General features: G+C 39.0%; 1 protein-coding gene across 1 annotated transcript; it reads right to left on the bottom strand.

Moving 5' to 3' along the window:
• Positions 1-792: 792 nt before the first annotated feature.
• On the bottom strand, positions 793-24,382 carry egf (epidermal growth factor). The gene is made up of 23 exons (XM_051954910.1): positions 24,029-24,382; positions 18,863-19,062; positions 18,449-18,630; positions 17,577-17,804; positions 17,244-17,446; positions 17,036-17,149; positions 16,660-16,782; positions 13,995-14,117; positions 13,034-13,159; positions 12,723-12,859; positions 12,283-12,431; positions 11,944-12,048; positions 11,246-11,469; positions 9,736-9,903; positions 9,332-9,481; positions 9,078-9,239; positions 8,867-8,983; positions 8,188-8,310; positions 7,841-8,006; positions 7,011-7,175; positions 5,209-5,311; positions 3,291-3,387; positions 793-3,148 (listed from the first exon to the last, which is right to left on the bottom strand). The coding sequence occupies exons 1-23, from the start codon at positions 24,153-24,155 to the stop codon at positions 2,943-2,945; spliced, it is 3,498 nt and encodes a 1,165-aa protein (XP_051810870.1). The 5' UTR covers positions 24,156-24,382; the 3' UTR covers positions 793-2,942.
• Positions 24,383-25,617: the final 1,235 nt, after the last annotated feature.

Here is a 25,617-nt window from a genome sequence, read left to right as displayed (position 1 = left end):
CTCTACTGACCAATGCATAAGTCAAGAACAATAATTTTCCAAACAGGAAAATAAATAAAATAAATACAGAAAGAAATATTTGTATTAATATTTCAAATCATGCCACCTCCAAAAGTGATACGCAAGTAAAGCCCCTTGAGGCCCCTGTTACTTACAGTGTCAGTGACTCTATTGCCCCCTGTTGCTCCAATTGAAGGGTAATAGAAGATAAATTGACACTGGGCCCAATTTCATCTTTACTTGAAGGCTGATCTGCTGCTGTTTAGAGTGCTGCCCTAACCTATCTGTTAGCCCTAATGGAGCCCAATATATAGATAAGTGTGTCTTGCTACGAAAATCAATATCGATGTGGCCCCTGATGGTTTTTGAGTTAGAGTGCTTTGTTTTCTGCCATTGCCTCGAAACAAAGAGACTGTGGGTCCTTCTATTAACAATTCCCAGTCAACCTTGAGACAGAGCTGGAGGTAGAAATAGAAATAGACAGATGGAGTGGTGGTGGAGGGTGGCAGCGTTGGTACCAACATCACTAGAGCGTTAGATTTGGTGGAGGATCAAAAAAAAGCATCATCAGTGGAGCACAGACGAGCTTCAGAAGAGAGTGTGATGGGGTGTAACAGGACAGAAACGGTCTATGAATGGCCAAAATAATGTTTCAGTGCTAAGAAAATGATATCATTAGAGAAGTGTGGACGGCAAAGAAGAACTACAAAACATTGGTGATGGGTTGCATGTTTATGTGTTCATTAAACTTGTGCCCGCAATGAATGCAGTTAATAACACAGCACATTTGTTGTAAATACAATTTTATTGATGAAAATAAAAACAAGCTTCATCTTGCAAGTTTCTGATTCCAGTTATAGCCGACACATGTTAAAATAATATCTAATCAGAGCTGAGTATAGTGTGAACAAAATGCTGTGTTCTGTCCAAATAAAGACCAAGACTTCTGCTGCAAAGATGTTCAGTGGAACTCCGTTTGAAGATGTCCTCCCTTTTCAAAGTAAGAGACAATGAATAAGTCAGAAATTAGTCAGCATGCCACTTCAGTTTACCCTAATCTCAGTAGAACTCTGACAAAGGTAAACGTATTTATCAAAATGAAGCATAAAATTTGCTGACAGATCGCCGTTTTGGAGAATTTAGTGATTGGAGTTGTTATGCTTGGATAAATGATATCATGTATTTTCTGTGTTTGTAGTGTTTACATATCGCTTTGTTAATTTGACTTGGTTGGCAAGATGGACCACAAACCTTTTACTCATTTTTAAATAACTCATATTGGTTTGTTGCTCAATCTTAAAGATTTAAATCACCAACAAGTCTGCTGCACTGCACCTGTCAAAGCTCCTCTTTGAAGGTCAAAATACACTTGAAAATACAACCTCTTTCCTGTGACCATCTAAAATATGTAACAAATAGGGAAGTACATATCAAAACAACAAAAACGTGTCCCTTCACTATCACACAAGTAAGTAGTTCAGCTTTTGCTCTTATGGAACCACCTCAATCAAAGGAAGTTGAGGATATCCAGATATTTGACAAATTCTAAATAGAGCTGCAATGATTAATCGAATAATCAATTAACTGATTATTTGTCAAATGTTAAGTTAATCAGGAACCGTTTGGATAATTGTTTGATCAGTTTATGTATCGTTTTCAACAAGAGTCAAATTTGTGTGATTTCAGCTTCTTAAATTTAAGTATTTTCTGGTTTCTTTTCTCCTATCGATAAACTGAATATCTTTAGATTGTATACAAAAGAAGATATTTGAGGACGTTATCTTGGGCTTTTAGAGACACAAATCGTACACATTTGATACACAGTAAAATACATAAAAAAACACCCTAGAGTGGTGTCCAACTTTCTTAGCTAATAACCACATCCTGAGCAAAGCAAAATTCAGTGGCTCGAACATGGCAAAAAAAAATAGAAATGTATGTTAAGGTTTGGGTATCTAGGCTAATTGATATAAGAGGGACAATAAGCGTTGGTTCTTGTGAGAAATGGATGTTCTCTGTTCACCTTGAGTATATGTGCATTTGAGTATAAAGGGGCTTTGATAATATACATCTATTCTATACGTTTGTAGGAAAAACTGTACATGTGTGTTTTTATGTAGCATTTTTTTGTCAGCTGCAGTAATTAGCACCAGATTCTGGGTTCATCCCAGACCGTACGATGTGTGACATTCGGTTCGGTATGAGACTTTCAACACAATGGTTGTTGTCTATCAGCTTCAGTGTGCTAACGGAATACTTGAATGGCCTCGAAAATTAGGCAAATGTGGTACAAATCTCTCACTAAGCATTTTAGTTAGCCTTCGTGCATGACCAGAACCTACAACTTCTTTGCTCATGCTGTTTGGGTCAGTCGACCAGCCGTTACATGGAGGTGAATACAATCATCTTCTGTTTAAATAAGACGGCTGTGTCTTCACTGTTGACTGGCTTGTGGGGTTTTGAAGTTAAAGCTACAACCCTCACTTTAATAGTTAATTCAGGATATTGCTGAATATGTTGCATATATCTTCGTGGGCAATTTCTGTTCTGTTTATACTTGAAAGGAAACGCGGCCATTTTTTATTGTATATCTGCAGCATTTCAGTGACTTAACAGTTTTTGCTTTAACTCTTTTGTTTCTCCTCTGCACTCATTCTTGTGTGCTGTCAGACCCCAAGTATTTAATATGAGCAGTTTCTTTCCCAATTCTGTATTTTATAAAATGATGCAGAATACCAAAATATAACTCCATCATACCCAGCGTAAATTACAAAGTCGTAATTGGAAGTTATATTTTAGGAGAGAGATTGCAGTTTTATGCTCTAAAGTTTGCAAGTTAACTATACTTTCCTTTATTTCTACCAAACACCCGACACAAGCTTGATGGTGGATGTTACAGTGCTGTACGGTGAACTGTAAGCTGCGTTGCTGCTTCCACTGAGCTAAGAAGAAGTTGACTCTGGGTTTGGACTCTGGGGGAGCGGTGTTGGTTTGAAAGACAAACAAGTATATGGTCTTGACAGTGATTGATTTGAGTGACGGGCAGTGGGTTGTGTGGTCTCCATGGCAACAGCTGACACCATTGAACACTCATACCCTCTGTTGTGTTTGGACAGCGTGTCTGAGTCTTCAGATACAGGGCTGGTGCCTATAAAATAATAATAAGATAAATAAAAATCTGAATATAGTGGTAGGAATAAAAATATGCATAAAATCTAGTTTCCATGCTGCATATACAGATTCATTTTAGTTGTAGACAGAAAATAAAGAGTAAGTTAAGTTTCAGGTACCTGTTTCTGAAGAGCAGGATGGACACACATCTCTTCTGGGACAACCCATGGCAGGGAGGATGTTTCCTTCCACAGCATTTTCTACCACCATGTAGAACTAGACATTCATGCAATAATAATGAGTGTGAAATATATGATTGGTTAAAAAATGACCAAGTTATTAGAGCCCGAACCAAAGTTTAAAATGTGATTTTTAAAATCCAAATCACTTTAATTGGTGTCTCATTTAAAAATGTGCCAATAATTTTACTGTTTGTTTTCACCCGATCCTGTCAAAAAGTAAAATAGAACACAGGATTTTGGTGCAGCTGTGACACCATTAGTGACACAGCTGTGACCAGCAGTGATGAGATCAAAATTTAAAGACTGTTTGACAGAAAAGGGCTGCAGGTTGTTTTTACACTGAGAAAATAAGAGACCAGCTTGGAAACAAATTATACATCCTGTGACACTTGAAAAAAATCTTTTCTTTTTTAATTTATTTTTTTCAATTCATACACAATAAATAATCACAAAAATCAGCTTGTTTTTCATTGAATTATGCTTTATGGTTAGCCTCGCCGCGCTAGACCCATGTTCTGAAGGCACAATGGTCTAGGCACGCTCGACAGGGAGGGAGGCGGGCTAAAAGGTTGTCTTTCAAATCACTCTGCAGCAATTGGGTAGGTATACAACCACTCAGCGCAACGAATAGGCTGACGTAGTTCTTAGAGCGCCGGCGGATTGTGGCTAAGTCCCATTAGCTTCCCAACCAGCGGAGCCAACTGGTATATTAAGGATTTGCCATATCCCGTCGGCATAAGTCCAAATACGTCTTTCTTCTCAATGAAACACTACAGTGCCGTCCTTTGTTTATCTTTCAAGTTGAATTTTAGCTTCAAATCTTTAAGGGCTGTGGCCAAAGCCGAGTCGAAAGATAACTGTTTATTGTGCGCTGGTTGTTTCTGTCAGAATCGTCGCGCTTCTGTCGTCACTTAGTTGCGCCCGCCTTCTGACTCTAGACTTCGTGGTGATTTATCCGGCTAGTTTTAGGAGAATCCAGCCTCGAGCCTTATGGAGGGTAACTAGACCCACCCTGGCAGAGAATTAAATTCGTTGCCGTGGGTTGTCTAGCGCGGCTAGGCTACTTTATGGTATCATAGCTGTGTCATATACCACTGTCTTTTAAACAAATTACTATTCATGGTTGTACTGTTTAAGGTTAGGGACTTTATATTACAGTGAAAAAGGATCCCTCAGTGAGTACACATCTACTAGGAACAAAAAGCACCCAGAAACTGGGGTTAAGAGAAGTAATCTGTATTCGAACTAATTTGAATGTAACTTCATGCATTTAGCAAGTGTGATGCACATGCTATGCATTAGGCAGAGACCACATTCAAAACTGTGACTGTTTCTGAATAATTTACATGAATCTCTGGTTAATTTGAGAACTCCTTTTGCTAAACTATCTTTCTGGGGATTGATTGAACCCCTAAAATTTTATTTCTGTTCTCACCAAAATAGAAGAAGATAATCATTTCCTATCTTTAAAAGGCTGAGCTGTAACTCTACTCCATTCACTCCTTTTAGAATGTGCATATCTAGACTCTACCTCTGTTTCCACCAACCCATCAGCTACCTGCTGTAGCTTGAGCACACCAGCTCACCTCAGATTCAGCCCAACCCTTCAAGCTGACAGAAATGGTTCCTTTGGTTTGTTACACGTAAAACTCTGTCTGATTCTGTATTTTTGGGGCATTTTGAGTCTTTGAATATGCTGTAACTTCAAGGCAGAATTGCTTAGCCGTGGTGCTGACTGCTTATTTTGCTCATTCTAATGCCTTCTCACATATAAAACACCTATGTGAGCATGTGAACAAGAGAGAAAGCTTGATTTCCGTCAATGGGATCTTTAGAGATGTATTTATGGTCTCACCCGGGGAACACTGGTAGTGGTGGTCTCTGATGTGCTCTCATCTGTCACGCTGGTCTCACTCACATTGTCCACTGAAGGCTGTTTGCGGAAGATTCTTCTTGTTCTGCAATATAAACCCACGCAGGTCATGTAAATTTAAATAATGTCCAGGGGTTATTTTGCAGAAATCGATGTGTAAAAGGTCAGGGATCTCCGCAGCATTTATGTGATTTGACCTGATATGAAAAGAAGTTTTATATTCAAATTTATCATGGTTGGAAATGATCAAACTGTCTTGATTCTTTATTGACTTTTTACACTGTAATATATTACTGCATTACCACCTACACACACAGTTAGTACATAGTATATAGTAGTCATATGGTCTATGTGACCATAGCAGATGAAATGGGTGTTTTAGTCTCTCACCTTTTAGACTCCATTCAACCTAATTGTTGACCAAAAAATAATACATCTAGATTTAGTTGTGCATGTGTCTAGAGACTGTGTATGCATCTCTATATTTACTTTCTAGGAGAAACAGGTTTTCGTCTGTTTTTTTTGCCTGTATTACTGTGTACTATATGATTCCTCGCTCTGTGTATGTGTGCTGCAATGGATACTAGACCGACAAACTCCAAAACTGCGCAAGTACACTTGCAGTCAAGTGCAGAAGGCAATTTGAGACAGAGCTATTGGTGGCCATGTAGCGTTTCCACGGGGGTCATACCTCACCAGCTCCATTTTGTAGCCGAGAAATGACCTATTTTTATGTGTAATTGCTGTAGAACAAGCTAAACCAACCATGTAATTGAAAGCGTGCCACTTCCACAGGAGAACCAAGAGTGCAAACGTTGGGAATGTAGTCGGCTGAGGGGAGGGGTGTGCTTTGTAAGTCAAAGGAGTGGAGAATGCCAACAGCCTTGTCCATAAGCCAGTGAAACAACCGTAAAACAAATTAGCTACTTAGAGGCATCTCAGGTGGAAATAAAAAGGAGGAGGGGGCCGCCGTGTGTAGTTTAGGTATGCTCCTCACTCAGCTAACCAGGGTAGCGTGCTGACATTTGTTCCACGTGTGATCTGCTCTCCGACCTCCCGCTGTCATGCCGAGACACCGACATCACACGGCTCATGTCACCCTGGCTTTGATAGACACTTCTAAATGCTGTCAGCTCATTCATTACTGGAGCGGATCGGCCCTGGCTGTCTGTATGCTTCCAGTACTCAGAAGACTGAACACGACACTCCTGATATTATACATCATCACCGCAGTGAGTGGGTATGCACAACTGAACTTCACCCAGATTTATGTTTAACCATTATGGTGGCAAAGCCCAAGAAGCCCTTTAAAGACCTTAACAGGACCCTTATATTTACTATTTTTATAAAACTTATGAAATTACTTATGTGAATACAATGCATTTTGGTGTTATATTAACTTACAATATCAAACCCAAATCCTACAAATATTAGATTTTCCACACTTGTTTTAAGGAATAACCAATTATCCTCATATATAATGTAGTTTTGGGTATCCTTAACTTCACACCTTCCTTGATCCTTTCACTACAAACGGGAGATCATAGTTTTAATCAGTTTGATTTCCCCACCTCTTCCTTCTTGTATTTGTAACCCTTGTCCCTCCTGTGCTCTTTGGGATATTTCTCATCCTTCATTTTTTTTCTTTCTTTAGTTTTCTTTTTCCCTAAAGCATTGCCTTGGATGTTTTTTTTTCTTTTTCCTCTCATCGCACCCTTTTTTCACTGTTGCTAATTTAATATGTCTTTGACCCACATTTATCACTCTTCGTCCTTCTTGCTCACCCATAGCAGTAGGTGACACAGGCAGTGATGGAGAGCAGGGAAACGAGGACCACCATGCAGGCCGCAATGACGACATTCCTCCTCTTCTCCTTCTCTGCCCGCTGGAGCTCCAACCATTCCAGGTCGCTGAACTGACAGCGCTCACCCATGTAGCCCGATACACAACTGCAACAGGTCAAACAAAAACATGATTTTTCAATTTTGGCTTTCTTTTACAACAAGATGAGGCATTTGGAAAGGCCCTTACAGTTCGCAGTTCCCCCAGGTTTCTAAACTCGGCCCAAAACAACACATATTTTAAGTTCAAAAGTTGAGCATGCAGAGTATGAAATATGAAACAGCAGAGTTTTGAAAACTGCAAGGGAAAAATGATGCATCATCTGTAATTCTATATTTGACCGATTAAAATCAGCTTGAATTTTAAAGCATGCACTGGAATTCAAGTAGGCATCGACAAAATATTTCTGTCCAGTAGACATTAAATATGTATTTTTGTGTAAATTTTGAATCTCCTCTCCTTTAGCTACTTTGCCAGGAGGTGGTGGCTTTAATAATAGAACAACAGTGACACCTGCTGCTTGCCAGCTGTGATAAATGACATGAGATACAGCTGAGGCGTATGTTGAATTATTTCACTTACAAGTTTTATGCATGATACTTTTGGAAAATAAAAATTGCTTCTGACTCATCGCTTAAATTTGCTGAGCAGATTGAATAACTGCATATTTTAAAGCGTATTTATACATTGTGGACCCACTTCTGGACTCAAAATGTCACTGAATTGTTTGACTTGGGTCCAATGGAAGGGCTAGACAAGAGGTTTTACTTACTTGCAAGCGTAGGACTTCATTTCAGGGAAGTAGAAGCATACACCTTGGTACAGACAGTACGTCTCATGGGTGGAGGGACAGCTCTGTACTGAGTTACTGTTGTGGTGTTCGGTGGTAACATCAACAGGGCTAATAGGCGTTACCCATGGTGATGTAGTCTCCAGTGCTTCAGATAATTGGGGATAAGCATTTATGAGTTAGACAAATGTACAGTATTACACTGTTGTATATCTGTAATCATAGTCTGCTATTTGGGACACTGCGACTTCTTTGAAGTACAAGTAAAAAAATAGAAGTGGAAAGCATGAGAATGGATATGTTCATTGTAGTACATGATCAAGACTTACCTTGACATGTCTGCCCATTTCCATAGTATCCAGCCCGGCACTTGCAGAGAAATTTCCCAGCAGTGTTTTGACATTCTGCGGTTTTGTCACAATTGTGCCTTCCCAGTTTGCACTCATCAATATCTAGTACAAAAGGAAGAGGAAATATAACTTCTTTTCTTTTACAGAGCTCAGTATCATTAGTTTATGCATTAGCATTCTCATTATCATCTCTTTATTTACTTGCTCAGGAGTGTGGCATCACTATTTAACAAAAAATATATCTGCATTTTACAATTCCTTTGCCTGCACTTTGCTGATACACTGAAGAAACTAGGGTTTGTTAACACATTATGACCTATCAGTGTTGCTTATTGCACAAACCAACTCGGCAAATACCTCAACTGGTCTGCAAGGAAATGATAATATGAAATTGTTGGATGAGTTACTTTTTTTCTTCAACTTTCCATTTTTAAATATTTTGGTTTTTCTCCTGAATTTTTATCTGAATATTACTTTCAGAGCAGCTCTGCCTCTGAGAAATGTTTTTAAAATGTAGCTCTGCTCCCGGTGATTAAACCCCTGCTACGGTGAGATAAATAAAGTCTTCTGTACCCAGTGTAATCCCATAAGCTTACTTCAGGGTGTGCTACTTTGTCTGTCTAAAGCACATTCATAGCACAGTAGAAAGAATACTCACCTACACATAACTGTCCATCACCTGTAAAACCTTCTAGACACAAACACTTGGGGTTGCCAGCATTTAGCAGGCACTGTGCATTCACATCACAGCGGAGTGAGTAACACTCATTCTGGTCTGACAGAGAAGGGCACATATGGGGACAAAGCATTTAGTTAGGGTAAGATATTGAATGGAAAGAAACATTTTGCTTGTAAAGGTGGACTGTCACCTGAAATCATCTTATCTGTGAAGAGAGTTGAGTCACTGCCTACATCAGAGTGGAAATCTGCGTCCCCTGTCTCAGCTGACAGCCCAGGTGTTGTTGTTTGTGGTGTGCTTACATCATTAAATGTTTTGTTTTTGAGGGATTTTAAACCACTGTCTCCAGATTCTATGCAAATGATACAGAAAGTTAGCATCATTTAGCTTTACTTCAGTGTTGATTTATGTCGAAGTGTTTGCAGCTGAAGTAGCACACATCACCTGTTGTTCCATTTGAAGCGTCGGCAGGTAAGCAACTTTTTCCATCAGCTGATAGGATGTAGTTTGGCAGACAGGAGCAGTGAACGAATCCCAGTCTGTTTTCACACACCTGAGCGCAGCCTCCATTTAGGTGAAGACAGACATTGGCACCTGGAGATAAAAGTGCAGATTAACAAAGAGGAACCTATTATTCCTTACGTGTTGGTGTATTCTGTGTATTCTGTATTTTTCATTGACCTGCCTTGACATCTAAAATACATACTACATTTATATTTACTAACAAAAAATCTTTAATGCACATTCCTCCTGTTTAATGTAAGATGATCATTATACTCTGCCACTTGGTATTGTTGATTGATATAAGTATACATGCTTATCAAAATGCAATCATGGTCCCTCTGTACCTGGTTTAGCAAGGGGATGAACCACCACAATGGATGCTGGTTGGACCATGCTGCCATGGATTCTTTGCAGTTTCTTCCCGGTCCGCTTATGTACACTCCTGAGCTGCTGGTGCTCCTGATCAGAGATCCAGAGCCTGTCTTCAAACACTGCAAGGTCAAAAGGTCGACCTGAAACAAGCAGAACAGAGGACAAGAAGATTCCAGGTGAGAGGTGCTTGTCTTCACCTGCAAAAGCAACTAGAAAATTTCAAAGAAATTTTGAGTGTCCCAATGCAGGTTCTGCCAGTTGATATGTCCTGCTGTGATTATATGCAAGGTATACATTATTTGAGGTATATATCATTTTGAAAAGACAAACCCTGATCAGTTTCTTCTAACATCTTTGAGCTTTTACTTTGGAAGTGTAGCGCGCTTTACAGAATCCTGGTGACTCCTTGTAAACAGTGGAGTTGCTCACTCAGCTCTGTACTGGGTTTAGTCTCTTATTTTGAAAATGAAGCATACAGAGTAAATGATGTACAAAGAAGGACTATTTATTAAGCTCCTTTGACTTTAGGGAGATTTTGTTTTGGCATTGTAGCACAGGGGAAAGCCTTTAGGCAGTGTGTTTATTTTAGTAGGCCAGCATATTTTAGAGGCCCTTGCATGTCTTTTGTAACATTGCAGAACTTGTATTTTGATAGTGCAGTGTACCTTGATGCATCCTGTGAACTTTTTTTCTTTTTTTTAATTAGCTAGGGCCTTTTGCTTTGAAAATCCCACATACTTGAACCTATATAATGCATATAATATATAATTTGTTCAGTAGAGTAGAAATTATGACAAAGAGAAAAGGTTTACTGCACTTTGTCGGAAAAAAATACTCTGGTCAAAATTTACTAACTGAACAAAAAAAAAGAATTTTACAAAATTCAGAAAGCTTAAAATGAAACCATGTAAAAACGGTAAAAGAGAGACCCGTCTAAACTTTGAAGACTGTAGACTGTAAAGTCTACCAAAGCTACAGGGTTCCAAAGATGGCTGGCTTTTGGCAATTGTTCATCTGAATTCCCATTTTAAACACAGTTTTAAAAATAATTTTTTAAACACCATATGACAAATAGAGACCATAACTCATAGCACACCATTCGTTATGGAGCTGCATGTTTTGATATATTTTTGTATGGGTTTTCTTAAAGCTGCAGGACAGGTTAGGTGCTGAAAATAGCAATAAGTGTGCTTCATTGGTTTTGCATTGGCAATGACACTGCTTGAAGATGGATTTGACCACATTTTAACAAAATAAACTGGAAAAGTCACTGAATGAAGGAATAAATTCATCATTCATTCAAAATTTTCATTCAATACTGCGATACTAGATCAGCTTCAGTTTTCCTTTTTTGTTTCCTTTTTCTTTGCTTAACACCAGAAAACCTAATAAATCAAATTTTACAGTGGTTCAGTGATTTAATCTTTCCAAGTGCAGAGCACCTCTCTATGTTTGCATGTGTATCTTTCACACAGACCTCACCTACTTGGTTCTCTAACAGGACCCGTCGATCTGAACCATCCAGGGCAGCAGTCTCTATCAGGCCCCTCCTCTGGTCGCACCAGAAGAGACGATCTTCTGTGAAATCGATGGTCAGGCCAGTGGGTGACACAAGGTTGGTGCTGGCAATGTTGGTACGCTCGCTCCCTTCCAAAGAGGCTCGCTCCACCACAGGCCGAGAGCCAATGTCAGTCCAGAATAACTTCCTCAAAAAGTACAAAAGCATAAATATATCAGCCATATGTTGAAGTGTGGTACAGCCTGATTTGACCTCTTTAAACCTCTCCTTTGAACACTATTTTATTTTTCCATGCATATAGTATATTTTGTGTTGAAATTTAAATTTACTGTAAATGAAACATGTGCTAACTGACTGAGGTCATTTGAAGGAAGCCTCTCTGTGACAATCTTTATTTCTCATTTTCAAGCTACTGAATTTAAGGGTGGAGGAATGTCCAAAAAAAATAGAAGTGCAAGATAGTAAGGTAGTTGTATATAAATCCACTGATCAGTGTAAATCACAAACTTAATAGTCAAAGTTCATTATATTAGCTCTTTGATGTCTGTTAAAGGGTTATATGCTGCATATTAGTTTCAGGTTAAAATACTTCTGGACTTTGAAACTTAATTTGTGTGAATTAAAACCAAAAGAAAAAACATCGGCAAGTAGCCATACTCACTTTGCTAGAGGATGAACTGCAATTCCTCGTGGTTTTTCCAGCCCTTTGCTCACAACAGTTTCTTTGTACAGTCCAACTAAAGTACTGCAGTCAACAGTTGACCGGCTAGAGGGGAAAAGTGTAGGACAAGGTAAGGCAGAAAACAAACTCTGTTAGTTGTGATTCCTCTCCAAAAATTGCCTCCTATAATGCTATTTGAATATTCTAATGAAAATGGTTTCGGTTGAATAAAAATAGATCTAATATGACTTAGTATTAAAAACTGGACAGAGTAGGACTTAGAAGAAGATTAGCAAATGTCTTGAACAGAAATGGTCTTGTGGAGCACTCAGCATTTACCTTTTATCTGTCCAGTACATCTTGCGGTGGACCCAGTCAACTGCCAGTCCTTCTGGGGAGTCCAAACCATCCGAGACAAGAACGTCTCTTAACCTGTTGTTCAAATCCACTCGCTCAATTGTCTTCTGGCTGGTACTAGCGAAGTACACCTTTAATTGCACACATATTATGAACAAAGAAATAGATTTGTGATATAATATAGGTCAGTGCCTAAATGGACAAAAACCAGACTCAAAAAACAGAAAAATTGAATTAATAAAATATGTGGCCACTAGGTGTCACTGCATGCCTGAACCAAAACCTTGCTGCCATCTAAAATTTGTTGTCTGTAGAAGTCATGAGACCCTACATTAGCACATCCCCGCATACTCATATTCTACAACAAGACAAACAATCTGAAACAAAACAGCAACCAAAGATGAAAGAGCTTTTCATCTTACACTGTTCAGAACAGGATCATAGTCCAAAGCTAAGATGGTTCCCCTGGGCTCCTCCACCAACGTTTGATCCCCGGTGCCATCAGGGTTAATTCTTCGTACGTCTACTAGATTGGCAACTAGCAGATAGGGTGGAGGTCCTGAGGATACAAATACGTTTCAAGCTCAAATGTACTGCAGTAGATTTTGTCTTTTTTTATTTTTTTCCCCGCTTTGCTTTTTGGAACCAGAATACAGGCAGTGATATTTAAATGTACTTTATCTGTGTGGGCTCAGCTGACGCTGTTGTCTGCTCTGCCACCCGTATGACTCACCGGATGCAATGCAGCGTTTGCCATCTTGGTGGAGCTGGTAGCCAGGCTGACAGTCACACTGCCACCGACTAGGAGTGACAGGAGTGCAGAGCTGACTGCAGCCTCCTCTGTCTGTAGATGAGCAGCCTGCAAACGCCCAAAAAACAGTGTTCACACAGATATTCTTCTGTTCATTGCAAACAGCCTCCATTTTCTAACACAACTCTCCCTTAATTTATCTATATGATACATGGATTAAGTAGATGAGAAGGATTTGATGATTGTGACACTCAGTTTTACTCTAATTTTCTTTAACTTTCCCACTGATAAAAAAATCACTGTCTTGACTTGCCAGACTTTTCCTAAATCTGTTGCTCAATGAGGAAAACTTGAGAAGTCACTTTGTTGTTTACAGTATTTGCTGTGGTGTCAGATGAACATATTACATCTGTGTATATTATCCACGACATCACAGCAGGGTATCACTGGGCTGTGATATCAGAAATTTATTGAAAAACATTATTGATTTTTTAAAAAAAAACACAAACACTCATTTATGGATATTGAACCGTAAATTACTGCCATGTACTGCCTCATAACAGAAAAAGGGGGTAAAGCAAACCCACCTGGTTATTGCACTGCTGTACTGTCAGAGTTTTAAGATCCATCTGTCCTCTGTTTGGCCTCTTTGATCCAACTATTACACAAGATATTTACATAATATGGGCTAGAAATAATGCATTCACTGTCTTGCTAATTTTATTTGCATGAACAAAGGTTGTTTGTTGTTTCAAAGGTCAGTTTCGACACTGGTGCATTTTGTAAAATTTAAAATGCGAAATGACAGTGTCACAGTTTAAATACGAATAATATGAACTGTATTTTTTGTGTGTGAATGCATGATACTGCATGAAATTTTAAATATAAGGCATATTTTAGTTTCAGAAAATGAGGCTAAATGCTGCAACAATACAGTCCATACCAGTACAGGCTTGTCCATCCTCCTGCAGTATAGATCCCTCAGGACAAACACAGACGGAACCATTTTCTGTTGCCAGGCATCCATGGCCACACTTTGTCATATTGCCTTCACATGGTATGATCTCTGTAAACATGTATAGGATTTGCATTATAATAATAATAATGGAAAAAATGTGATAGTTTAGGAAAATCCAATCTTTGAAACACTTCAACCATTATAATGCACAACAATGCAAACTGATACAGAATTTCATATTATACAATTGTCCATTAGGCGCCATTAAAACTAAGTGAGAGTGATGTTACACGTTAAAGACTTGTCCAGGCTATTTTGGGGCCCAGCAGGTAGTAGATGATCAAGAAGAACAACAAGCTTCTTAGGCCCTGCTTTGTTTAAAATCTCTTTATGAAGTCAGCTGTAATCCAATCAAAATAGTTGGAAGTGTGATGGGAATGCAGTCAAAGCCCACACAGTGATGGTGATGTAATGTTAGTTCACAGGAGTGTGGAATCTTCTGTACCTATGAATATTGGCCAGGTGCAGTATAAAGAGTCGGGCCATGCAGATATGAGTCTGATGTGAAATAGTTACAGAAGACTGTTCACTTCTTCCTACTGTGAACGGGGTAAAAATGAGTTTTTTTGCAGGCACCTTTCATTATGCCAAACATGTGGCATGTCACCAACTAGCTTCTGTGTATTGAACGTTCATTGACGAAGACATCATTAGTGAATGTAGAGTGCAGCTGTGCAGTATGTGAAAAGAAATTCAGTAGGAACAACATGACAAAATCTGGCTTTACTTGGAAAATACCCAGATAGTAAAACTGCAGTTATTGCATATGTTTGTGTATATTTTATCAAAATATATTGTTTAAACAAAAACAGAGCATATAAGCAGGCCAGTTATATTCCACATAATCTCTGTTATTGAGCCTGCTGCTTGGCTGTTTGTTTTCTAAGGGTTGTCTGCTAACCAGCTTAGACCGTCAAAGCTGCTGACCAGTCATGTTCCCAGTTGCAAATGTCACCTCATCATCTAATCTCATTGTGTCTGTCTGTCAGGCCTTTCTCTTGCCTCGGCCTCATAGCTGTGAGATTAGAAGGGAAGAGATAAGGATGCGTCCATAATGTGTTTTAATATGTTTGAGGTTAGTCACTGTACAGGCACTAGAGGGCAAAAACAACCATAATTAATAATCCACACCGAAGAAACGTCACCAAATCCTCACATAATACATTGAGTTTACTGGTTTATTTAACTAAATAAAGATTTTCCATCAGGACAGCAGTGCATATGTCGGTGTCAAAATATTAGATTGTCTTTAGCATCTGTCTACTAAAAAAGATTCTATTGTTAGGCTGGCAGACAACAGACCTGCATTATGCAGATAGGAATGGCTATACATAGATGTAGAAGAGGCAGAAAAGCTGTATGGAATACCTGGATTTTTTGTTTCCCAACAATATGTGTTTTACGGAAGCGCTTTTGACCATATTTTGGAAACTGATTGCTAGCGAACTTTTCAGAGGCCAGCAAGCCAATCGATTTCTGTAATCCTGAAAAGAAATTGTTAAAAATAACCTTAACTCTAGTTTGGTATCCCTGCTTGGATCTTACTTACACAGCCTCCTGGTCTCAGTGCTGCTAATGTGACAAAATGTCAGTGTTTTGACCCAAGTAACCTAACACACAATTGGCAGCTCACATATTTCTAGTCTGTCTGGACGCCACTGACCCAGCCTTTTTATAGGTTTTCTGGGGTCAAAGTAGTGTCTGGTGGACAAATGCCACCTTTCATAGCACCACAAAGAGGACTTGATCTGAAACCAGAGCTACATTCATTATGCTGACCAAAACAACTATTTTAAAAAAACAAAAAACCCCTACATTTTTCTCACTGAGCAAAGGTTATGCACCGTAAGGACCAGAGTGTTTACACTTGTGAACATAATCCACCCAGTCATTTCTACTATTGCTGTTATTGCTGAATTCATTCTGCTGTCCTACAATATTGTAGACAGAATGTCTGAGACATGGCATCAAACTGAATAATACATGAATGAAAGCTGTATTTTTTCTGTGTTTTCAAGTTTTGAAAAAGCTATTAGTGAATAGTTTGTCTTTCGCCACCAATGAACACATCAATCCACAGTTAGCAGCTAGAAGTGTGACCTTACGCAAATTTTTTCCTCCAATTTTATTGTTGTCATGAGTTTTGAATAGAAAAGAAATAATCTATATGATCAACCTAATAACAAGAAAAGCACTCAGAGAGCACAGTATTCCGCCAAGGCTGCTCAGTCTTTGTATGATTTCCGATGGATCAATCCTAATAAGTCAGCAGTAATCGATTTGTAGTAGGATCACACTCATTTGATCATCAGCAGGCAGCAGACGTAGTATGCACTTGTTGTCATAGTTACAGTGATGCCGTGTCGCTATCTCACAGTGATACAGAAATCTTTAACAAATCCGTGAATCCAGACTATAAGCTGCATCATTGCCAAAATCTAATCACTTGGTCCTTGTCTCATTTTGACCTTCTCTGAAAATTTCATCCAAATCCGTTGGTCAGTTTTTGAGTAATGTTGCTAAAAGAGAGACAGACGGACAAACATATGTCGATTGTCACATAACTAATAAAAGTATGTTCATACTGTACCTCGGCATGTCTTCCGGTCTGATAGGAGGGCATATCCTTTAGGGCAGGTGCAGAAATAGGAACCTGGGATGTTTTCACAACCAAGAGAGCAGCCGTGGTTCCAATGGGAGCATTCATTCACGTCTATGGCACACACAGGCAAATAGAGCAACAAGACCAGAAGATTCTGTTATTTAACTGCCTTGCCATACTTTATTTACATGTTTTTGTATATGTGGCCACTATATAGGAGCCTATTACATATTTGCAGGAGATGAAACATTCCAGCTGTAGTCATATGCAGTCAGTGTTGTAACGTCTTCTTACGTTGTAATATCCCTAAAGTAATGATATGTTCTTACAGTTTCATTTTTAATTTTATGTTATAGATACCAACCTTCACAATAAGTGCCGTGCTTACTGAGAGCGAAGCCTTCACTGCACTGGCAAACCCCTTGCTCTGCTAGACTGGAGCACACGTTTACACAGTTGCCACTTTGTTCATCGCAGCCTGTTTGAAGTGATCAGCAGTGGTAAACATATTGTCAGAACGCTGTCACTGAATCCCATGTTCACACGAGACATTCAAATGTCAAAGTTCTAACCTGGAAATGGCGATAGGGAGTCTTCCAGCGGCTGGTTGAGAGGATGTACCACTTTGATATCAACAGGAGGTTTTGACATTTGTTTTGTGTTGACATCCAGCGGCTCTCCACCAGTGTACTTGTTCACTGTCTTTATAACTTGAGATGCAGCATCACTGTAGTATAGGCGCTCCAGAAAAACTGATATTCCAAATGACTGAGGACTGAGAAAAAGAGACAAAATAATTAAAGGGTCAAAGAAATAATGACAACATCTTAATGTTAGTGTTTTGTTGTAGGAGGTTCATTAAAATAGAAGTAAAAAGATGAAGGGAAATACAGCAGCATGCTCACTGAAGTAGCTGGTCCATGATGTGAAGAACATTTCCGTTGTAATCACAAGAGCCAATGGCGCTTTCTCCTTGCAGACCAAACTGAACCCAGAACAGTCTTTTGTCCTCTCGGTCGATCGACAGTGCCTGCAGTTGTTCTGCCATTTTAATTAGTGTAATTTTCATCTGTCCTGTCACATCGGACCGTTGGATACTCGGAGTTGTTCCACCAGACAGCCAAAACAAAAACCTGCAAAATATTTGTTTGGGTCTGAGAAACGGCTTTGCAGCGAAATATTTTTTTTCTCTGTTTATGAAAGTGCTGTTTATGTTAGTGGCTTCTACTAATGGCACTGTGTAGAGCTTTCCTCATATACACGCAAACCCAAAGAAGAAAAAAAATCTGGAACCTCATAATCTTTTATTTATTTATTTATTTTTTACCTCCAAGTCATATTATAGTAATGTTTAATAAATTGAAGCATAATTGAATTGATGCCCAGCGGTAATATATATGATAATTTAAGCAAGGAAAGGTAATTTAAACACGCTTTTGGCCTTTTTCAGTCATGGACAAATATTCAAAAATGTAATTATTCACTGTTGCACATCATCTCGGCCAAAATGCATTGAAGTATAGACAATAAGTGGAGTGATAAAAACAGCTATGACTGTCTTTAATCAGAGAAAGTTGTGATGCTTTCATTTTGCTCCTGTGTGCCCACCATGTCTGATGAAATAGTAACATGCAAACAAAATGACAGGAGTCTGAACTGTTTACCTGGCTTTATAAGAATATTACGGTATATTGTTTCATTCATGTAATATGGTTCGATCCTTTATTTTAATCTGTATAAATAAAAAAAAGTATTACCATGACATCGAATAAATTACCTGTTAATGGGGTCAACATTTATAGAACTTGGCAGGGTCAACTGTCTCAAAAGTGTCTCCTGATTTTTCCCATTTATATCCATTCGCTTTATTTCTCCTTTTTCTCCATTTGTCCAATAGACGTTATTCCAAATCCAGTCCACTGCAAGGCCTGAGATGTGTTTGTCAAATGAGTGAAGCTTCTGTAAAACAGACATTCATATTAAATAATTTGCGATCAAAAGCTTCAAAAGAACGTACAACAGTGCTTGATAGTGAAATATGATGAAACATAAATGTAAGATTTTTGTTCTGCTAAGAGTTCACTTTTAAGAATAATCCAAATTGTTCTTGACTGTACTTTACATGTTTCATACAAGAGGCTAGTTTGCAATCACTCGGTTCTGTGCAGCTCAGGAGCAGTTACATAATCACCTGTCTTTGGCCTTCTTTCACTGATGCTTTGTAGATGACCCCAGTGTGTTTGTCAGCCCAGTAAACTCTCTCCTCTTTGAAATGAAAGTCCAGCAGGATAGAGGTTCCCACACCGGTCACAAGCCTTCTGTGGCGCTTCCCATCAAGGCCCATCCGATGAATGGCTTTACCGTGGCCGAATATCAGGAAAGGCTGGGAAGCTTGACAAAATGGAACATCACACCCATAGAGATTCGTAAATCTTTTTAAATTTCTTTTTTATTGTAGAGTGCAGATCATTCCAAAGCCTAACATGCTTTATGTAGACAAGTATAACAAGTTTTCTCACTCAGTCGTGCAAAGACTCACTTGAGTAACACATGCATTTATTGGGAAAGGTTTTAGATAGATTGTTGAAGTTTTAATTTAAACTAAAGTTTTGACTGGATGTGTTGTACCAGAATTTGTCAAGGTTGTACATAAGGGATTATTAGGTATTAATATAACATGAAGGCTCTTGTCCAGACTATTCCATTCTCTAAGATTTACAGACGGCTTTACTGCAGTGACTTCATTAATTGAAATTCTCTGTACACAAAAGTTCGTAGGTATAGGTTTGATGCATTTGCTGTCCAGTACCCATATTCTCAGTTTAACTAGATAAATCACTGGGGCAGGTAGGTAACTATGGCAACATTTAACATTTCAGTAGCTGCTGCTTCCCTCTTTGTGTCACTCTGCTGTTGTGATTGCATTTGTCAAATTATTTGATTAAAACGCCCATTCACGATGAAATTCAAGGCAGTCACAGCTGCTTCTGGGTAAGACATCATCCCTTAGCAACAAATTGCTTTTGCTCTGTCCTTTGACTGTGACAATACACTGCAATGAATGAAGTGAGAAGCTGTAGCGCTCAGTGTAAATTTATTTCACAGGTTTCAGCTTTAGGTCCCGATATCACAATAAGATTCTGCTAAAGAGTTATCAACAGCAACAATGTGGCAATTTCAGTATTTGTAAATGGAATGAGTTTTTTCCAACATGTACGCTGTCAGATAGATGTAGATATTGCTCTAGATCCAATACAGTTTTTTAAAAAAAAGGTCTATGCAGTGAAAACACGTTCTCCTCCAAGTTGCCTTTGGCAGAATGTCCTCTGGTCTGTCATGGTAATGACACTGTCATGTGCAACCATAGACACTGCTCCTAACTCTGTGGAATGAAGAAAACAATGTGCAACACCAGACAAACAACATAATGAAATGTCTGGACTGAGATCTCCAAGATGACCGCTGGTACTGAGTTGCTAGGACGCATCACGCATGATGAATCACTGATGGACGAGTTCACAGAGTGGTCAGCGTGATTCTAGATTCATGATGCTGACAGTAGAGGGACACAAACAGGTGCTATTAATTCATGAGTAGGCGATTAATGTGGAGACTGACTACTTTGTGGTAAAATCTGATCCTGTGACCCAACAAAACATTGTACATTACAATATATAACAAGAGATAGGCTTTGTATGGCGTCATACCATATAGTAAATCAGAATCAGAAAATATTTATTACCAAATAGATTTTCATATACAAGGAATCAGACTAGGTGGTTTAGTGCAAAACGGTACAACAGTAACTCACTAATTACGCTAAAAAATGTTGCCAGTCATAGGTATTAACTGTAAGAAGATAAATAGGAATCAGTGTTATAAGTCAAATTAGCAGTAAGTTTAATCAAGGGGTTATAAAACATAAAAAGTGATGGAAATGTTTTCATTGTGAAGGAACGTGCAAATTTGTCACCTGAGAAGTATACACACGTGGACAAAATTGTTGGTACCCCTCAGTTAAAGAAGGAAAAACCCACAATTCTCACTGAAATCTCTTGAAACTCACAAAAGTAACAATAAATAAAAATTTATTGAAAATTAAATAATCAAAATCAGCCATCACTTTTGAATTGTTGATTAACATAATTATTTAAAAAAACAAACTAATGAAATAGGGCTGGACAAAAATGATGGTACCCATAACTTAATATTTTGTTGCACAACCTTTTGAGGCAATCACTGCAATTAAACGATTTCTGTATTTGTCAATGAGCGTTCTGCAGCTGTCAACAGGTATTTTGGCCCACTCCTCATGAGCAAACAGCTCCAGTTGTCTCAGGTTTGATGGGTGTCTTCTCCAAATGGCATGTTTCAGCTCCTTCCACATATGTTCAATGGGATTCAGATCTGGGCTCATAGAAGGCCACTTTAGAATAGTCCAACGCTTTTCTCTCAGCCATTCTTGGGTGTTTTTGGCTGTGTGTTTTGGATCGTTGTCCTGTTGGAAGACCCATGACCTGCGACTGAGACCAAGCTTTCTGACACTAGGCAGCACATTTCTCTCCAGAATGCCTTGATAGTCTTCAGATTTCATCGTACCTTGCACACTTTCAAGACACCCTGTGCCAGATGCAGCAAAGCAGCCCCAAAACATTACTGAGCCTCCTCCATGTTTCACCGTAGGGACAGTGTTCTTTTCTTCGTATGCTTGGTTTTTGAGTCTATGAACATAGAGTTGATGTGCCTTACCAAAAAGCTCCAGTTTGGTCTCATCTGTCCAAAGGACATTCTCCCAGAAGCTTTGTGGCTTGTCAACATGCATTTTTGCAAATTCCAGTCTGGCTTTTTTATGAGTTTTTTTCAGCAGTGGTGTCCTCCTTGGTCGTCTCCCATGAAGTCCACTTTGGCTCAAACAACGACGAATGGTGCGATCTGACACTGATGTACCTTGGCCTTGGAGTTCACCTTTAATTTCTTTGGAGGTTGCTCTGGGCTCTTTGGATACAATTCCAACGATCCGTCTCTTCAATTTGTCATCAATTTTCCTCTTGCGGCCACGTCCAGGGAGGTTGGCTACTGTCCCGTGGGTCTTGAACTTCTGAATAATATGAGCCACTGTTGTCACAGGAACTTCAAGCTGTTTAGAGATGGTCTTATAGCCTTTACCTTTAAGATGTTTGTCTATCATTTTTTTTCGGATGTCCTGGGACAATTCTCTCCTTCGCTTTCTGTTGTCCATGTTCAGTGTGGTACACACCTTTTCACCAAACAGCAGGGTGACTACTTGTCTCCCTTTAAATAGGCAGACTGACTGATTATGAGTTTGGAAACACCTGTGATGTCAATTAAATGACACACCTGAGTTAATCATGTCACTCTGGTCAAATAGTTTTCAATCTTTTATAGAGGTACCATCATTTTTGTCCAGGCCTGTTTCATTAGTTTGTTTTTTTAAATAATTATGTTAATCAACAATTCAAAAGTAATGGCTGTTTTCGATTATTTAATTTTCAATAAATTTTTATTTATTGTTACTTTTGTGAGTTTCAAGTGATTTCAGTGAGAATTGTGGGTTTTTCCTTCTTTAACTGAGGGGTACCAACAATTTTGTCCACGTGTGTATATACATCTGTGCCTTTGGTTGTATTTGACTGTTGTGATGTTGTATATTACTCAACAGAATTCCTTAATAGCAATACTGGATTCACAATCATGATGTATTAATGTCTGGAAGTACTATAATGATTTAACTATAATCCAGATTGCTGACATTAGACATACAAATTAATCTGGTTATTGCATCTCTAAATTAATGGCCAAAATGCATTTGAAAATCATGCTTTACCATGTATTAAATTTCCCATAAAAGCACTACATGTATTGTTACAGAAACCCTATATCCACCCAAAAGACATGTAGAACTTGCCTTCTATTTTCTTGTTCAAACTTTGGAGTATAGGAGGCAAAGCAAAGTAGCTCTACTGACCAGAGGAATAAATGCAGTCGTAGTGTGACAACTGAGATAAATACATTTTCATTAGGAGTAGTGCAGTATAAGGTGAAAAAGTCCCCCCTTGGTTTTCTGTCATTCCGGGTTTGTTTTGCTGTTGCGCTGCTTCAGGCTACTAGAGTGTATTTTCTTAAAGGTATTATTGAGTGGAAAAGCCTTTAATGTCGAAATGATCAATATTTCTTGATAACCGTGTTCCAGCTTTTCACCCAAACTTCTAGTTCCAGAAGTTTCATAAGTATTCATCATTTTGGAGTGGAGGAGAAGCCAAACCAGCTTAAGACTTGATATCACCAATTCTTTTTTGTTATTGTTACAAACTTTGGGCTGCATCAGGAGATCCATAGAGGTGTCCCCACAGACTCCCACAGACTGAGACAAATGACACACTAAAAGTCTTCCAGAGCGTTGTATTCTCGCCATTGTGGGAAGTAAAACACTGGCATTTGGAGGGTGATGTTTTGTGGCATACTATGACCTTTGACCTCTCTGTAGTGAAAACAGAATTGTGACGAGAATTTCTTCGTTTTGGAAAAATCTCACCTTATTACGGTTGATCATAAAAGAATTCTTTTGCCCTGCTGAGGTGAAGCTAACCTTTTGGACATCACCTCCTGTAAACTTGTGGCATCCCACAAAAAACTTGTGCTCAACCTGAGATACACCCACACCAGCACAGCCTGGCTTATTTTAGCTTCAGTACTATGATGTAGTTTGCAGTGTCAGCAACATGTTTTGTTTTGTTTCACTATATTTTTTTTAAAATTGCGTATTATTTGTTTGTGTTTTATATTGGTAAGCTTCAGCTTATAGTGGTCATTGAAAGAATTGTTGTTGTAGATTCCATAGTTGGTTATTCAGAGGAGAGTGAGTGAAACGTTTTCTAATTGAAATTGCAAAGTGAAGACACCAGAAATGAAATGTTAACATAATCACATATGCTGCTTGTTTTACTGTAACAAATTAGGGAAGAAATATTGTATCTGAAGCCTTGAAAATGTGTAGCCATGTATATAGGCGGCATTACTAGTGAGTGTCTTTTATGATTTTTATTTTTGTTTCCTGTCCATCTTGCCCTGTGTATTATCTTACACTTTTAATACAAGTGCAAACTGTACTTAGAAGATCTGCCATACAGATCACCTTTCTTGTTTTACCTATCTATTGAAATCTAAACCTTTTTTGCCGACTTGATTCTCTTTCTTGGCCAAGATCAGTACATTTACAAGAAATTCTACAGACTTGTGACAAACACTGGTTAAGAACCTACATAGAGTCTCCAGTAGTACAGTTTCCTCAACATCATTTTCTGTTCGTACATTAAATTGGAGTCAGTTCTGAACTCACCCAAACAGCTGCTGTTCCTCCCTGCTCTCGATAGGCGTTCATCCCAACATGCCGTACCCAGTGCCGAGGCTCCAGCGCTGTGCACCACAAAATAGATCAGCGCTGTTGTGATCGTTGCAGCCAACATAATCCTGCACTTGGTCCCTGCTGCACTTGTTCACTTTGTCTCAGGCATTCCCACGATCAGAACTGGCACTGAAGAACTCCCCAAAATTAAGCAACATTTCCTTGCACACTGTTGGCATCCTGGTCTGAGGCTTACACCTTGTGAGACAGCGGAGCTTTACATACCAGGAGATGTCACGCTAAAGGGAGATGCACAACCCCACTGAAAATGATGGAGGACTCTTGAATAAGGAGGGTAATGCTGTCAGTGTGGTGTTCAATCCAAAAAAAAAAAAAAAAAAAAATTAAAGTGCGTGTGGGATCCTGCTCACTCCCCACTTTGGGCCCCTGGGCTGCCAGTCTGTTTTGGAAGCAAAGATTGAAATTCCTGACACCCCCGTGATAAATTTTGCACATGCTAGTCCAGCGTTGGAGTAAGATCTTCTTGAAGCTGCAGTCAGTTTTTTAAGCAGAATGTGGACTATGTAAGAAATGAGTCCGGCCTGAAAAAAAAAAAGGTCCCACATAATAACATATTACCCTTTCTCCCCACCCCCTGACCTGCGTGCTTTGTGAGTATAGATGGATGTGTGTGTCCGAGACAGAGTTTTTGTGTCTGGGAGGAAGAGACAGGAAGATGAGCATTGCATGGAAGGCTGTTAGACAGAATCGTACTATAATTATTTATTTATTAATGATGGGACAAAATGAACCTTTGGTACGTTAACATTTTTCAGTCCATTAAGCCATTTATAAACGACATGCTTACAGTATAAGTGTAATTTCCAAATGCCACAAACACAATAGACACTTTGTTTTGTGGCCTATTTGTGTGAATAGGAAGTCAGTGTGTCAGACTGTCTCCTGTTGAAGTTCATCTGGCTCCCAGAGAGAATTGGTAGAATGAGTAATTTATAGAGAACGGTGGAGAAGAGGAGCAGATTATCCCGAAATTGTTTGTCTTCTTTTTAGCCAGCAGAACAACTAACAGAGGCCAGGAACCACGGCCTCTATTCATGCCCACCATGACTAGGACATTGTCAGGAACAACGTCACCAGTGACCCTGTAGAATAGCAGTAGAAGATTTACACTGTTGAGAAAGTAGCCTTGTCTCCACAGTAACGTTAACCTTTTCCCACGATTTCACCCCCTGGCACATAACAATGGAATGTCTATAATTATACTTCAGGTGACTGTTGGATGGCAGTCATGCATGGGTTTGAATCATCAGGTAGACTGCGTATCCAGGATACATCGGATTGTGCCGCAGTATTAAATGCCACCTCGTGTCATTTCTTTTGGAAGATGGCCAGTTCTGGATTCCAGTTCAGTGAGTCACCTTCAATCAGTTGCGACAGAGAGCATTTGAGAATGCGTAACTCATTATAAATAATGTTCAGCTGACATTTAGTAGCCTCAAAAACCCTCGCTCACACTGACATTTGCCAGTGCTGAAAATGTGTCTGTGTATTTCAAAATTATT

Source organism: Acanthochromis polyacanthus, chromosome 10, assembly GCF_021347895.1.
Source record: "Acanthochromis polyacanthus isolate Apoly-LR-REF ecotype Palm Island chromosome 10, KAUST_Apoly_ChrSc, whole genome shotgun sequence".
NCBI classification, from domain to species: Eukaryota; Metazoa; Chordata; class Actinopteri; family Pomacentridae; genus Acanthochromis; species Acanthochromis polyacanthus.
This window is presented reverse-complemented; position numbering and strand designations above follow the sequence as displayed.

Excerpts from the sequence above, each read along its gene's own strand:
- egf (XM_051954910.1), bottom strand. The coding sequence starts at position 24,155 with ATGTTGGCTGCAACGATCACAACAGCGCTGATCTATTTTGTGGTGCAC. Across the intron at positions 12,432-12,722 it reads ATGATCCTGTTCTGAACAGT|GTGTACTTCGCTAGTACCAG; the intron begins GTAAGATGAAAA and ends GTGCAATTAAAG. Across the intron at positions 5,312-7,010 it reads TGTGTCACCTACTGCTATGG|AACAAGAAGAATCTTCCGCA; the intron begins GTGAGCAAGAAG and ends TTTATATTGCAG.